The following is a 16,296-nucleotide window of genomic DNA, read 5'->3' as shown; positions in this document are numbered from 1 at the left end:
AAACAGGATTCTAAGAGGTGGAGATTAAGGAGGAATACATTCTAGGAATGTTCAAAGACACTGACATGGACCATGGAGTGTCATACATGAAAAACAACCAAAAAAATCAAAACAAACCAGAAGCTAGTCTGGCTAGATTACAGTGAGCATGAATGAATGAATGAAGTATATGTAGCACAATATCTGGGTAGTTGCCTCTCAATTTATATTTGCAGATTGGGTTCCTGGGAGTTGACTACCCCAGTTTTAATACTCTGGGTGTCCACACTTCTAAAACTACAGCTCAAGAGCTAATACTGATGCACTTTACCTCTAAAGGCTAGTTGACACAATTATCTCAAAGCAAAGTCATTTGCTGAGGTGGTATCCTAAGAATAGTAGTATCAAAGAATTGCCCCCATAAACCTGGGACACTCTCAAAAGTTAACACAGCATCAGTGGGAAGAGTAGGCCCTTACATAAAGTACACCAATAGAAAGGAGCACACAGAAGGAACTCACATGACCCTTGGAACTGGCACCTCTGGAAGTACAGGGCCCTGATGTCCTTTCTAATCAGGCTTCCTTCATGTTGCTCCCCTTCTCTGTAGTTTGAGTATTGATGTCTAGGTCTAACTTTCTCCTGACTCACAAAGTTCCTTCTGTCTTGTGCCTTGACTTACTAGGCCTGTTCCCTGTTGGATATAGTGTTGTCTTTTGGGCAAGTATCTTTGCTTCAAGTACCCAGAGATGATGAGAAAATTTTCCCCTGTCCTCTCCTGCCATTGCCGTCTAATAAAGGGTAAAGGCAAAAGGCAAGTCCTTCTTAAGCACTCAGTTCTTACTTCATAGCTGTCTTGAACTTCTGCTGCCAGAAGTTAGACTCCTACTGTTACCTACCTCAGTTCACTCCCTACAGCATATGTCCTGCTTTTTCAAGGTTTACCAGAGATGTAGTAGAATCTTTAGCCACTCAATAGCTAGTTCCATCAAGCATGACTGAACAATTTCTTTACATCCTCATCTCCATGTTGATGATTCCTACATTCATCCATCAATCCATCAGCTATCTATCTATCTATCTATCTATCTATCTATCTATCTATCTATCTATCTATCTATCTTTTGTCTACTCAGTCAGAACCTCCTGAACTTCATTCCCACAACACTAACTTTGTACTGGACATTTGGATGTCCTGTAAACACCTCAAATTTAAAAGAACTTATATTTTCACTAAAATCTCTTCCTCTTTTCAGCTTCATAATGACTATTGATAGAATCTTCATTCTTCCAGTTAAAGAGGTTTGTAACCTCAGTCTTATACTTGATTCCTGATTTTCACCTGCCCAACATAAACATTCTATTGCCAAATCTTGTCATTTCTTTCTCTATAATATCTCTTCCATATCTCCCCTTCCCTCTCACTTACACAAACACCACTCTAGCTCAGGCTCTTGTCGCCTCTTTCATGGATTATTGCAAGATCCTCCCAATTGTTCCCTCTGCCTTGAATCTTTTTCCACTCCAATCCAACCTCCACAAAGATACCAAATGTACCTTCCAAAAATATAGATCTAACCATATATCTCCCTCTCCCCCTCCTCAGAGATGTTCTAGTTAATGTTTAACAACTGTCTATCCAGAAAAAAAAGTCCACAAAACACACTTTTAAGTTTAATCTTCATTATTATTTTCTCTACCATTGGTAAAATAATCAATTAAATACTGGTTGATAATGTTTATTGATGTCCAGGGTATAAATGGTGCACCTGAATATTTAACAGTGGACTCTTGGAAGCCAGTTTGCACTGGCTCCAGTTTGTGTCCCTTTCACACTCAATAAACTCCAGTGAAGCTCTATTATTTCTCAGGTTACATATAAACTCTATTTGATCCATAAGCAAGGGAACTATTAATTTATTGGTTATGCAATCCCCAGAAGTGAATTTGGTAGTAGTTAAGGGAGGAGGGTAAGCTTGTTGTTGTTGTTCAGTCATGTCCAACTCTTTGTGAACTCATCTGGGAATTTCTGGGGAGTAAGTTTAGTATCAGGTAAACATTAAGTGTCATTCTACTCCCCTCACAGTGGAGTGAGAAAAGAGAGGACATTCCCAGTTTGAGAGGGTTTTCTACTTTAGGTTTTGCTCTGTCTTCTCAGTAAATATTCTTTTGTAAAAGACAACTGATGTTTAGTGGTTATACGTGATACAAAAATTTCAAATGGGCAAAATAATATTGGGCTGATAATCACTGGCAATTGATATAGGGGAGAATGCATAATAACTTATGACAGTACTATAGAAAGATACACCCCAAGCTCTGTTATCCCTAGAACCTTCAGGGGACATATAGCTAGCCTTTTCTGGGGACTGTTAGTCCCAGTGTGAGTTGGGATAGCGGCTTCAGAGTCTCTGTGAAGTATAAATGTATAAGTACACACACACACACACACACACACACATACACACACACATATACATATATATGTGTATAAAATTGCATGAGGTATCTCACTGAAAGTGAGAATCTGATAAGACCTTAGCCTCACACTGAATCCTGGGCCCTCTCCAGTCGTCCTGATGAATATCTGGCCACTGGACCCTGGAGGAGGAAGTGGGGCTGGTGACCTTGTATGGCCCTCCCTCACTCAAATCAAAGTCAACTGCAGGTCATGTTATCATCTTGATGTCATGGTTCTCTTTGAGAATGAAGGACAAACACAACCAAGAATAACTGCATAATCAATGAATGTGAACTTCTTGAGGAGAGGCTGTTTTGATTTTATTTGTATTAACACAATGCCTACCACTTAATAAGTGTCAAATAATTTTCAAATAATTGATTCCTTGGAAGATTAATCCAAGTAACTGTATGAAGAATGAATTGAGCATGGATACAAGAGAGAAAAACTGGTGATGAAGAGACTAGTAGGGAAAGCTACTACGAGAATAAGTGAAAGGTAATAAGGACCTTAACTACTGTAGGATAGTGGGAAAACAGGGCCAAAGGAGGAAGATACTTTTTCAATTTAAAATTTAAACTCATCAGAGAGCGTTCCTTGCAGACTGAATGAAACCTTGTTGAATGAATCTTGAACAGATGCTTTCCCCCTTTCATCAGCAAAATAGGATATAGCTTTGCATAGAATTTTCTTCAGTGTTTCCTCAGGCCATTTTATTTGCTTTTAGATTCTCTAGCCATGTGACCTGTCTTTCATCTTCTCTCCTCAAGTAGAAGGCACCATCTGACTATGCCAGCCTTCCAATTCTTCTCCGAGATGTGCTTTGCCCTGGCAGGAGATGGGGTGGGAGGGCACTAAGGGGAATTTTGGCGGGTGCAGGTGATGTTTTTCCCCTTTAGAGAAGTATCTTTTTCTTGTGCCAGGAAAAGAATGCTGAACTTGCCATCAAAGTGCCTGAGTTCGAATCCCAGCCTTGCTGACCTTTTGTCCGATCTTGGCCAAGTCATTTCAGCTCCCTGAGCCTCAGTTTCCTGCTCTGTAAAATGTGGGGGCTGCCTCGGAGAGTTTCTGAGGTCCCGAGTCATTTCCCCTCTTTGGGGGTTCCGTGTCTTCATCTGTTCTGAGGGGACTGGACTTGGGGACCTCCAGTGTCGCTTCTGGCTTGAAATACTGTGGATTTCGTGATGAAGTTTTGAGACAAAAAAGGGAAAAGGGAGCGGCAGCAGGGAATTACAGCCTCATACACACTCTTGGGGGTTCTGCTTAAAGAGTACCGACTTTAACCCCGAGTTTTTCGGATAAAGCATAACACGGAGGTGACCGTTTCCTACATAATCCTGCACTAAGGAAATGCTCTTCTGAGAGCGCGTCTTTCGGTTCGGATTGAAATAAAACATCACCAGCACCAAGGTCCCGGATTGCCTAAGAGAACAGGCTTGTGTAAAGCCAGCAGCAGCCCTGAAGTACGACTGGCCCTCGGGTCCGTCTGTCCACACGCAAAGACTACGTAAAACCCCAAGATAACCTCCCCTCAACCCGGGACAAGAGAGCAAGGCCGACCAGAGCACGCCGCGGCGGGGGCGGCCAAGAGGGGAAACCTTGACCGGGGCAAACGGGGCCGGGGAGCTCGGGGGCAGCCAACGAATCGGGGCTGGCGCGGGGCCCTTGACGTCATCGTTGCCCAATAGCCCAAGGGCAGTGGGCGGGCGTTGCGGGCGCCTTACTCTAGGAACGCACGCACCTTCCGCAAGCGAGCGCGGAGAGGCGGTGCCGGGCCTTGGCGGCAGCCGGGACGGAGCGTAGCGGCGCTCGGGAATAGGCGGCGCGGAGGCGGCCCTGCGCCCTCGGGCTCCTCGGCGGCCCGGGCCGGAGGCGGCGGGAGGCGGGGCCCGAGGTCGAGCACCCCCGGCCGGCGTTGGTTAGCGGGCGGCATGGCGGCTCCGGGCTCTGTCAGGCTCTTGCGGGCCGCGGCGGCGGCTTTCGGGGCCGCGCCCCGGCGCTGCCTGCTCCTGGCCGGAGCCCGAGCGGGAGCCGGGAGGCCGGGTCGGGCCTGGGAGCGGACGCAGGGGAGCCCCGCCTGCCCGGGGGCGAGCCGGTGCTTCAGCTCGTCGACCCCGAGCCGGCGCAGGTAAGCGCCCGCCGGCGGGGCCCGGGGGGGAGGGGAGCTCCGGGAGCGAGTCCGGCCGGGCCGGCTCCTGTGCGGGCCCCGCTCGGAGCGCCCGGCGCTGGTCCGCTGAGGCTGCCCGGGGCACCTCCGCTCTCCAGGCCGGGTCCGCGCGTTGGGGGCGGGGAGGACGAGCCCCGGAGGCTCCGCTGCCCTTGGACCTTTGGCCGGCCCGGACTGTTCTGGACTGCCTCCAAGTCGTGGGCTAAGCGGAGCCCCCTGACCCCGGGCCGTCTGACGGCCCCTCCGAGCCTTGCAGACCGGCCTCCTGCTCCGGCCCCACGACCCAGGTCTTTTCTGCGGGCTCCTCGTGCGGATCCGTGCCTGGCGGGGGGTCCGGGCCCTTTTCCTGTCCCGCTCTCCCAACCCTGGCGGAGCTTGGAGCTGGAGATGCCTACAAGTCATGTAGTTGTCCTTTTCCTGCAGCTAGAGAAGTTAAGTGAGTCGTGCCAGGGTCACAGTAAGGTGAGAACTTCCCTTCTGTGAGTCCGAATCCGGTTCTGTCTAAACTGCCTCCTTGGCGGTGTTGGAAGCGGAGTCCAGAGGTCCTTCCTCAGACGCTTCCCAGCCGTGTCGTCGTGGACATCGCTTGGATCTCCCAGCCTCATTCCCTCCCTTGTAACATGAGGCTTCGTAAAGAGTGCTTCCTCCACAGGGATCAGATGAGAACATGTGGAGAGTGTCCCCAAATCTCAAGTGCTTCATAAATGTGTCTAACACGTTAGATACGTAGAGCTTCACATTCTCCTGAGATATACATAGTCTGACTGGGGGAGAGGGCAGAGGATCACTTCCCTTGCTCTCTGTGCTGTACTCTTTTCAGATTCATTCATCCCTTTGGTTTGTGTTTCTTCGTTTTGTTTTTTTGGTGTGTGTCCTGGAGTGGGAGAGTTAGGTTTGGGGGTTGTTTTTTTAACCTGTCATATTGCAGCTGTTGATGTGCCTTGTGCTGGCAGCTCCCAGATTGCTTTTCAGATTTTGGCTGTCACAACTTTGTATATTTGTGCCTTGCTGTGTGTAAAAGTTTGGAAGAGAACTATAAAGAAGTAAAAAGAAATTGAAATGTTTTAGGGGAATTCAGTCTTAAAAACAACAATGCTGTGAATGATTTTGTAACGTAATCATGTTTGTGAAAAATCATCCCCTAACATTTCTCGGAGATAAAACATATGTGTATAAAGCTAGGACAGTAGTAATGACAGAAGTAATGGCTTGTATTAGTATGTTAAGCATCATTGATTACTTCAATTTCATCCACAGATCATGAATTCTTTTCACAGATCTAGAGGACAGAGAGGTTAAATAACATTTTGAGATGCTCACTCACACAGGTAGTGTGAGAGGCAATATTTCAACGCAGCTCTTCCTGTCTTCAAGTGCAGCACTCTATACCATCATACCTTGTTGCCTCTCTCAACGTATTCGAATGTTTATTTATATAGCACTTGCTGGATTAAATTGCAATTTTCTCACTGCTCCCCTTGACTTAGTTGGCACAGGTGATATTGTCCTCATTTTGTAGATGTTGAAATTTAAGGCCAGGAAGAAGCTTGATTGGTAACTCTAGTGTCAGTTCACAAGGAATTGGATAGTCTTAGGTAGTGTTTTCCTCTGGCTCTACTTGGGAAACTAATTAAAACAGTCATCAGCTAATCAGGGCAGCCATTTCCTTGAATGGTACTGGAGACACACTGCAGAATTCTTCCTTACTCTTATTTGTTGTAGACTCCTTATAGACGATCAGTGTTCTAATGGAATTCTTTGACATTTATTTAATTAGATCACTACTTATTTTATATTAATTTGATGAAATTTGAGATCTATCCTAGTTTTCAAAACATAAAAACTTGGGTCTGATCAGATCAAAAGGCATCTATTTCAACCCCCTCTCCACTGCAGAAATCTCCTCTGTGTCAATAACAATCTGTCATCTTCTTGAATACTTACAGTGATTGGGAACCTACAACCAAACTAAATTATTAGCTGTCAGTCTCTTCTTTTGAGGGTCAGCCCAGGTGCCATTTTGTCTATGAAACCTTTGCTGTCAGTCCTCTCACTTGCCACCTCGAAAGTTACTGATGATTTTGTCCCTCCTCAAATTAGTTGTATTTTATTTTATCCTTTTAGCAGAACAAAATCCATAATTTTGTCCTCAAGGACTTTTTCATTTTTCTTTGTATTCCTAGTTAGGTAATGAATTGGATTAATTTGAAACATTTTCTAAGTATCACTTAGTGTGATATACTCCTGCAGATGACTAATTTCATTAATTTTATGTTCGTACTTAGCTTCACTTTCAGAGAATTGAATTCTCTGATCTCATTCAGATAGGGATGTACAGACTGTCTGGAATGCATAGATGTATCTCTATGCACTGCCTGTACTTGAGTGGAACTGAGACCCCCAAGGGTGTAAAAAAACCTGCTACTGGCATTTCCCTAGTTATTTGAAACTGCCTAAGAAATTAACAACAACTATAGATTGCATCCTCCTTTTCCCCTGGCAGCTTTATCAGTATGAATGCTGTTCGATCTACAAAGTGAATGTTGTAGTGGGAAAGGTACAGCATGTAATGATTTGAGGTGATGGATTAAATGGTTCATAAAAACAGTATTTTGGAGGATCAGGCTTATCTCCCAGTAGATAGAATCTGATCTTAATTAGGAAGCAAAGAGCTTCTCTTGTTAAGTTTGTGAGATAAAATGTCTCTATTGTCTACATGCCTCCTTCTCCTCTTCTGCCTTCTTGGCCCCTCAGTATCTCATAATATTGGAAAGATCAGGTAAGTACAATTGAGGTTCCTACATACTCTTGCCTTTCTTGTCTTCCCTCCTTGTCTTCAAACCATCATTTTTCTAATCTCCACTAAAAGCTAACTATAATGGTCTTTATCCAGTTTTTCCTTTCCTAAGGTTATAGTGCTTATTTTCATTCTCTATGCCTAGAATTCCTGTTCCTTCCCCAACTCTTAAGCATAGTTTGTCTGTTCAAAAGAATACTTCCCCTGCTAAGTTGAAGTGTCTTTTTAGAATGTAAAGCATTGTAGTGTGATAACCATATCAACTGGAATTTGTTTATTTAATGATCCCTGCTACTGTATTGCAGTACAGTATTATCCAGTATCAGTTTTCTACCCCCTAGGTATGGTATAGTTATCAGGAAAAATAGGTTACTTTTTGGATTTTCCAAAAATTCAATTCATGAAGGCATACATCATGTGCTTATTAAATTGGCGGGTGACACAAAGCTAGACGTCAGTCAGCATCTTAAAAGATCTAGAGGTTAGATCCTAAAAACTTAGAATGATGAACTGAATCTAATAAAATGATATTTAATTGGGACATGTGTAAAATTTCTGTAAGGTGCTTTGGGTCTTTAAAAGAGCTTTGCAATTTTCTAATGATAGTCTAGCCTCCCTTCTGTTGAATTGTGGGGCCCAACTCATTGTCCATTTGTAGCATAATATACATATTGATGCACAAACTTTATAAGTTATCAGTTCAACAGCATGTCATAATCTGGTCAATAGACATTTTTCATCCATTTCATCTATGTATGTGGATGTTTAGTTCATATTCTTGTGAGTGGTTAATAGATCTTTTTCAGAAGGCTCTGCAGTATATTCCAAGGCTAGATTCAGCTAGCACAGTATCTAGCAACAGGAATATCTAGAAAATCTTACCATATACTGGAAATCCCTCTTTAAATTGGAATCTGTTCTGCAACACCTCCATCTTAGAAGGAAGCTTATACATCTACCTATTTATGCCTTGCTTAATATTGATAAGTCATGTCATCATTTCTCTGATGGCTTGGTCTTCGGCAACAAAGGATGAATACAAAACAATATTTATAATCAGAAGGTTGTTGAACTAGGGGTATTTCTATTATATCTTTCAAAATACCTTGAATTGTTTTGTTATATGGTGTTAGACCTTTTTGGAGTAGTTTTTAAGTCAGAGATTCTTAATCTTTTCTATGTCATGGACCCCTTTGATATCTGGTGAAACCTACAGAGTCCTTGCTAGAATAATGTTTTTAAGTGCATAAAATAAAATACATAGGATTACAAAGCGAACCACTTATTGAAATAAAGATCATTTCCCCCACATCCAAGTTAATGGATCCTTTGGAATCTATCCAAGGATTCTGTGAATCTCTTTGGACCTTATCTTACAATTTTGTTTCACTGTGTCTGTTGCTTTTTCATAATCTCCTAACAAGAAGCATGGTGTGATCTTGTGTTCTCTACATCTTTAGGCCATTGTGAAATGGAATGTGTGGTCCATTGTAAAATATTTTTTGTGGAAGCTGGTACTTGATCTGCAGTACCCTCGTCAAACATAACTTCTCTCAGAAACATAGGCTCATAATTTTAATACCAGTATTTTATGAGTGTTGCTTAGAAGTTTTGCTTAGTCCAGAGGGCAGAACTAGGAAAGTAGTAGGTAGAAGTGTCTGAGAGTCAAGTTTAAGATGTTTAAGTTAAAAACAGCTTCCTAATGATCAGAGTCATGCAAAAGTGAAATGTGTTGCTTTAGAAGGTAAGAATTCTTCAAGTGAAGTCTGGGTGACTACTTTGCCAGTTGTGTGCATAGTAGTTCCTTTTCAGCTATTGGCTGGATTATATGATCATTCCCAGTTCTTGAATTTCTGTACTTCCTTAAAAATATCTATTTCTAAAATAGATTAGTTGCACTTACTGGATGAATAATTATATAATCAGTGACCCTGGTGTTTCATATTACCTTTGAATATCTATGTTAAGGGGATATTGAATAGATCAGTTTATCAGCATTGGAGGTTATTGAGCTTCTGAGGTCTGAGCCTTTAAAGGCTTGTTTTAATAGGTGAAAGTGATGTCATCTAAATAGTAATCTAACAAAGTCCTTTTATTTCCCAAAATTGAAGTCAGGAAGAACATTTTGACTATAGCCTAAACCACTTAAAATTATAGTTCCAGGCTCCTTGACTTGGCTGTAGCCTGAGAAGGGTACTCATTCTCTTCTGTGCCTATTCTCTTGAATTTATTTTTACCATTTCTGTTTAGTAGGGTCTATATTGGGGACCAAATTTGGTTGTTTAGGCAGTTGACATGATGGCTTAGAGACATGGTAAATTCTGACTCTTTTAGTTAAATTTATCAAAAATTTATTGAGTATCTATTATGTGTAATTAATTCACTGTACTAGACTCTGGAGATCCAAAGATAAAACAATAAACAGTTTCTGTTCTCAAGAAACTTATAATCTCATAAGGGGGATAAGACAGATATATAAATAAATATAATACATATTCAAATTCAGTTAAATACATAGGACAGGTCCAAAGAGAGTGGTATGAGAGATTCCAGAAGGGAGTGATCACATAGCTCTTACCTCTTCGGTGTCTACCAGAGTTATTTTCCAGTCATGGGACTCATTCCACCAAATTTCCATGATGCCTTTGAGGGTAGTTTTTGCCTCCTTATTTTAGTATCTCCTTGTTATCTATGCATTTATGAGGATTGCATATAGACATAAAAAATTATGGGCTATATTACTGTTTACTTTATTGGATTTTTATCTCTGGAGAATCTTAAGATTCAATGCAATATAGCTTTTTCTCTCTTTCCACCTCCCCCCCCTCCCTTCCTCTTTTCAGTTTAAAACCGTTTTGATTTGATTTACAAAACTGCAGGCAAATACTTTCTTACCATCCTTTTTAAGTTTCACTTCATTCCTTGTCAAGTGCTTGTCTTTCTTATCTCAGATATTTCATTCATTCAACAAGAATTTATTAGCACCTACTGTGAGCCAGGCAGTGGGGCCAAAAAAAACAAAAGTAAAATTGTTTTTACTTATTTGGTGGACTAGCCTCTCAGTCAAGGAAATGAACCCACATTCAGACAAGATGTGAAAATAACCAATTCTCAGAGTTTTTGCTGAAATTTAAGCTTTCAGCAGCCTTCTTTAAAAAAAAAAAAGACAAAAAACAAAGGCCCTAGTGACCCTGATGTGGATAGTACCCATGGCAGGTAGAAGGAAGCTGTATCTACTGGTTCAGGTGTTTAATTTGGAGGGAGCAATCCTTGCAGATTGATGTCACTTCTCAAGAGGGTTAGCAGAATGCATTAGACATCAACAGTGTAGTGAAAAATCCTACCCTGGACCTGGAACAGTATGCATCCTGTCACAGTGGGGTATTGAAGATCACTGCCCACAGCGTAGGGTGAAGACCCTAAAGATGGCATGCTCCTTTGTGCAGAGGCCCTTCTGTGCGGATATTCATGAGAAGATCTACTGGAAACTCTCTGAGGCTACCAGAGAGCTATAAAGTGCTCCTGAAGCTGTCACTGAGGGAGGGGTAGAGCCCCAGCCACTGGACACAGTGTAAGTGGAAGCCACTGGAAAAAAGGCACTGCTAAAACTGGAGAAGGTGGATATAGGCTATAGGGTATATAGGATAGATAGATAGATAGATAGATAGATAGATAGATAGATAGATAGATAGATAGATAGGCAGGCTATAGGATATAAGGAACTCCATTAAAGAAAGCATCAGAGAGGGGCACAGTGACCTAGGCAACCATTATCTTGATTCTTATCTGAGCAGTCCCCTCAAGTGTTACTCCTGGACTTGGGACTTTTGTACCAGAGCCAAACATGTCATCAGTATGTACCTCAATGTAATCAAGGTCAGTGTCTACTTGCAGAATTGGTCCCATGTCTTGATCTATTTTAGCAGAGCTGAGTGTACTCCTGAGATGGTAGAGCAGCTAGAGGAAAGGGACAGCCAGACCCAGGCCATTCTCAGCAAGTTCAAGTGTGCAGTCAGCTTGGCTGAGTTGACTGCTCAAAAGTATAAGCAGATGGTCAAGTACTTTCTTTTAGCTTCATTTGATCACTGTGACTTCCTTGAGCTACTGTCCCCTCAGTAATATGGCTGTATATGGTGGTCTCTGTGTCCTGGCTACCTTTGATTAACAGGAGCTACAATGCAATGACATCTCTGGCAGCTCTTTCAAATTGTTCTTGGAGTTGGAACCACAGGTTTGGGACATCATCTTTCAGTTCTATGAATCCAGATATTCCTCATGCATAAAGATGCTAGATGAGATGGACAGCTTGCAGCTGGACATGTATTTGGCTTCCCACCTCAGGACTTTCTATATCCAGAATCAAAACCATACCCTTATCCAGTATTTCAGTCCCTGTGTCCATGCTGACATGCAAAAGATGGCTATAGCCTTCAGTATCACCAAGGCTGCACTAGAGTTTGAACAAACAGAGGGGCTTATCACTACTTGAATTGACTTCCACAGATAGATTCTGTTTGCCCAGGATGTGTCACTGCTCATGGGCAAAGAATTCCAGTATTCTGCCAAATCGATGATTCTGCAGGTGGCTCTGCTGCACAAGCAGATCCATGTCAAGTCTCTTCCTCAAGGGAGCACGGATGAACTAACACACCAGTCAACAGCCAGTCACAGATAAGCATAAAAATGTGATTGGAATTTGACCTGGACTCCAGGACTGTATTTAAGTGTCCATCCCCAACTCCGTGCTCCCCAAGTCTCTTTGGTTCCAGAGGCCCAGTCTACTTCTTTTTTCCTTGAGCCTGGGAGGTTTCATCTTTCAACGCAAGGGATTCCTCCTCTTTCCTACTGGGCCCTGAGACTACCAGACTGCTGCCTCGGTGCCTACCTTGCCAGTAGAGTTGTATCCCACAGAGGTAGTGACAGAGGTTGTCAGGAGTCACCTGGAGTTTGCCCTCCCCACACAGTACTTTTTTTCCCTCTGCACAGCTGGGAACCAGAAGGCATGGTGCCACTGGTTCCTCTAGCTGGCCTACTGTGGGGCACTGTGCCAAGTGTGAGGAAAACAGGTGAGGTTGGATCACCTGTCCTGTTGCTGTTCTGGAGTGGGAAGAAAGGGAAGAGGTCTGGCTTGTGCTGGCATTTGTTCCCAATGAGCACAGTGACGTGGCAGTACCTCTTACAGTGGCCTTGATTCTCAAACTCATTCTTGTGGATATTTTTTTCGAGTTAGAAATGAGTTGTTGAATTTTTAGACCCTTAAAAAACATGACAGAAAGGAAGAAAAGAAAGAGGAAGGAAGGAACTCTAAAATAAACTGCCTTTGACTTTTCCACAAAAATACATTTGAAAGTACCCAGATTTCTTAAGTATACAGGGGCTTTCATATGCAGACGCTTGGCCAATGTATTAGTGTTGATGAAAATATATCCAGTGAATTTATATAGTTGAAGGTAGGTAAGTGGGACTGAGCATATGAATTGGAGGATTGTTGGAGGAGGGAACTTCAACCTTCTTAAAAATATGTATGCACTTTTAAAATGTCAACAAGAATTTTTAAAAAATAAAGTTGAGGAGAATAGCCCGTTTGGAAAGCTTTTTTAACCCTTCTTTTTTTTTTTCCTCTTTTTAATATTCCTTCCTAGAATTTGTGTTAAAAGAGAGCAATTGGTGATATTTTGTGAAAGCAAAGTTCAAAGAGGAAAAATAGGTAGGATCCCATAACTAAAATGCAACAGAGGAAGTCAGTCCAGGTAGACTGGGAGATGCTCAAAAATGATGTTCTAGAAGATGTAAAAAGAACCCGGACATAAGGATCCCAGTACAAAGCATATTTAACTTGGTTTTAAAATAAAGTGTTTTCTGTGTTTTGTTAAATAGTTCCCAGTTACATTTTAATCTGGTTTTGACCATTCTGGGAAGTGGGAAGTATTGAGCTGAGTCTAGTGTTTGACTCTTCCCAGTACTCTTTAAAAAAAAAAAAATGTTCGTTGATTTCTTCTTTTTGTTTTTTTTGTATCATCATAGCTGCCTCCCAGAGAGCCATCCCATAAAACAAGTGGTATTTAAAGCCAATAAAGAAAAAGAAGAAAAATCAGTACAGCCAATCAGTACCTTGAAAAAAATCTGAAAACACACGCAGTGTGCAGCACTCATGGAACTCCCATCTCCACAAACCTGTGGAGGTGTCCTCATATCTCTTCATTTGAGACATAATTGTTCTTTATAATTCTGCTACATTCATTTCTGATTTTGTGTATATAATTCTTTTTCATTTACACTGTTGTAATAACTGTATATTGTTTTCTTGGTTCTGCTTACTTCATTCTGCACAAATTTATGTAGATCTTTCCGTACTTTTCCGTATTTATCATACATCTCTTATAGGGGAATAATTTTCCATTACATTTATGTACAACAGTTTATTTATTTATTCCCCAATTGATGGGCATCTATTTTATTTTCAGTTCTTTACCATCACAAAAAAGTTCTGCTATAAATATTTTGGTGTATATGGAGACTTGTCTCGGTGACTTCTTTGGGGTCTAAGCCTAATCATGGAGTCTCTGGTTCACAATTTCTGGACATTTTAATCACTTTATTTGTATAATTCCAAATTACTTTCCTGAATGATTGTACTGTTTCACAGCTCCATCAACAACTTATTAGTGTATTTGTTATCCCACAACTTATTCAACGTTAATTCTTGCCATAGATTGTCCTCTGCTAATTTAGAGAATGTGAGATAAAACCTCAGGTGTGTTTTGGTCTGCATTCCCCTTATTCTTAGTGCTTCTGAGTACTCTTTGTAATGACTGCATTGTTCATGTCATTCCTTTGTTCAAAAACCTACAGTGGCACCTCACTGTTTGGGAAATGAATTTTAAAACCTTTTGTGTTAGCATTCAGGTCCCCTTATTCATTCAGCCTTCTCAGAATCCTATCCTTAATGTTAATTTTACCTTCATTACATCCCTTCAGTATGTCCTCTTCTTTCTTCTGACATTGTTACCACCTTGGTGCACTCCTTCATTACCTCACAGCTGCTGTCACAAATTTCTCTCTACTCCAGTTCATCTTCCACTCAGTTGTCAGTTATCCTCCTAAAGTATGGATCTTATGTCAAGCCCCTGCTCAACAAACTCCAGTGGCTCCCTATCACCTCCAGGATCAAATATAAAATCTTGTATATGGTGTTCAAAGCTCTTCATAACCCCTCTTCTCCCCCCCACCCCAACACTATACCTTTGCAGGGTTATACCTTACTCACCCCCATGTTCTCTTCAGTCTAGTGACTGACTTCCCTGCTGTTGTTCCTGAAAAACAAAATAATTTCATTTCCTGATTCTGGACATTTCCCTTGTGCATGAAATGTTCTTCTCATCTTTGCCTTCTGTTTTCCCTGGCTTTCTTCAAGTCCCAGCTAAAATCTCACCTTCCAGAAGATGCCTTTCCTGATCTCCCTTCCCCTTTAATTCTAACACCCTCTCTCTATTGATTATTTCAAATTTACCCTCTATATAGCTTGTTTGTACATAGTTATTTTCATGTTGTCTTCCCCTTTAGATTATGAGCTGTAGGTACCACGGGTATTTTCTTAGTGTTTATTAAGTGTTTGTGTATGTCAGGCTCTGTGCGTAGCACAGGGGAAACATACGCAAAAAAGCAAGCTGACACCTACTCTGAAGGAGCTTCTGTTCTACTAGAGGAACATAACAAGTAAAGGAGAGATGGAAAGATGGGGGTCAATCAGTAAATAGTTATTAAATGACTATGTACTAGGTATACTGTGATGAATGCTGGGGACACTTCTTGCCCTTCAGGAAGTTAAAATCTGTTAAGGGAAGAAAACGCAAAAGAAAGCAGAAAAGGTGGGGCTGGAAGGGAGTAGGGAGCAGTATGTAGTTAGGCAGATGAGAGTAATTGAGCAGCATGACTTGTATTTCTGATGACAAAAACAAGAACACACCGACCAATCATGAATTCAGCCTTAGGAGAGAGGCCCAAAGCAGTCTAGAAGGAGCAGACTAGAGAGTGAGCCTTGATGATACAATGATTCCTTCTTTTACAGATGGGATAGGCAGTGTAAATAGCTGTAGAAGCAGGAAGACAGGTTCAGGTGTTACATTTGACATGACATGTTTAATTGTGTGATCATGGAAAATCATATAACTTCTCAGAAGTCCAGATGATAACACTCTTGAGACTGTAAGTTACAGACTAGTTGTCTCTCTGAGTTAGTTTGAACAGTTCCCCACATTGATAAAATCAAATTTAGACCAAAAAAAGAATTACAGATAAATAGAATGAGGTACTGGGGTTGAGAGAGACTTGCCCATGGCTAAACAAATAGTAAACTATTGAGCTAGAGCACAGGTAAATGTGTAGTCCCTCCCTTTCCCCACCCCAAAGATGAAAATAATTTCTTCCTCATGATTATTTGTACCTTTTTTTGTACAAGATTTCTGAAAGCATGTCCTGTGTTGTGCCTTTCTATGTGTCTGCACATAGGAATGCTTAATAAATGTGTGTTGAATTGATGACCTATAGGATCCATATTCCTTTCCATTCAATTCTAACAACATTCTGTGATTATGCCACTTTTTTTAGGAGTCTGATAAAGAAACCATCTTTTGCCAGTTGTTGCCATCTATTGGCAGTTGTGAAAATTGCAATAGAATTATGTTAGGGACTGCTTTTTGCATGTCTAGGATAAAAATTAAGGTAATCGGAAATTATGATAGAACAAAACCGAGATGTTTGGATAATTTATCCAGCCATCCTGGTGGAGGGAGATAGAGAACATTATATGGGCAAATATTGTTCATATTTCACTGAATCACTTATACCATTGGTATCTTGGTACTGTGAATACTCTGGATAAAACACCACAAG

General features: G+C 41.6%; 1 protein-coding gene and 1 pseudogene across 1 annotated transcript in view; both read left to right on the top strand.

Annotated features, from left to right (window-relative positions):
• The first annotated feature begins 4,182 nt into the window (after positions 1-4,182).
• FDX1 (ferredoxin 1) overlaps positions 4,183-16,296 on the top strand; it is a 35,167-nt gene continuing 23,053 nt past the window's right edge. Inside the window, exon 1 of the mRNA XM_072611163.1 lies at positions 4,183-4,568. Coding sequence (XP_072467264.1) covers positions 4,372-4,568 — 197 coding nt within the window. The 5' untranslated portion in view covers positions 4,183-4,371. The remainder of the gene's footprint in view (positions 4,569-16,296) is intronic.
• LOC140505305 (COP9 signalosome complex subunit 1-like) lies at positions 5,076-15,751 on the top strand (annotated as a pseudogene).

The sequence above is a fragment of the Notamacropus eugenii genome, chromosome 5 (assembly GCF_028372415.1).
Source record: "Notamacropus eugenii isolate mMacEug1 chromosome 5, mMacEug1.pri_v2, whole genome shotgun sequence".
Lineage (NCBI taxonomy): Eukaryota > Metazoa > Chordata > Mammalia > Diprotodontia > Macropodidae > Notamacropus > Notamacropus eugenii.
Note: the sequence above shows the minus strand (reverse complement) of the source record. Positions and strands in the feature narration are given on the sequence as shown.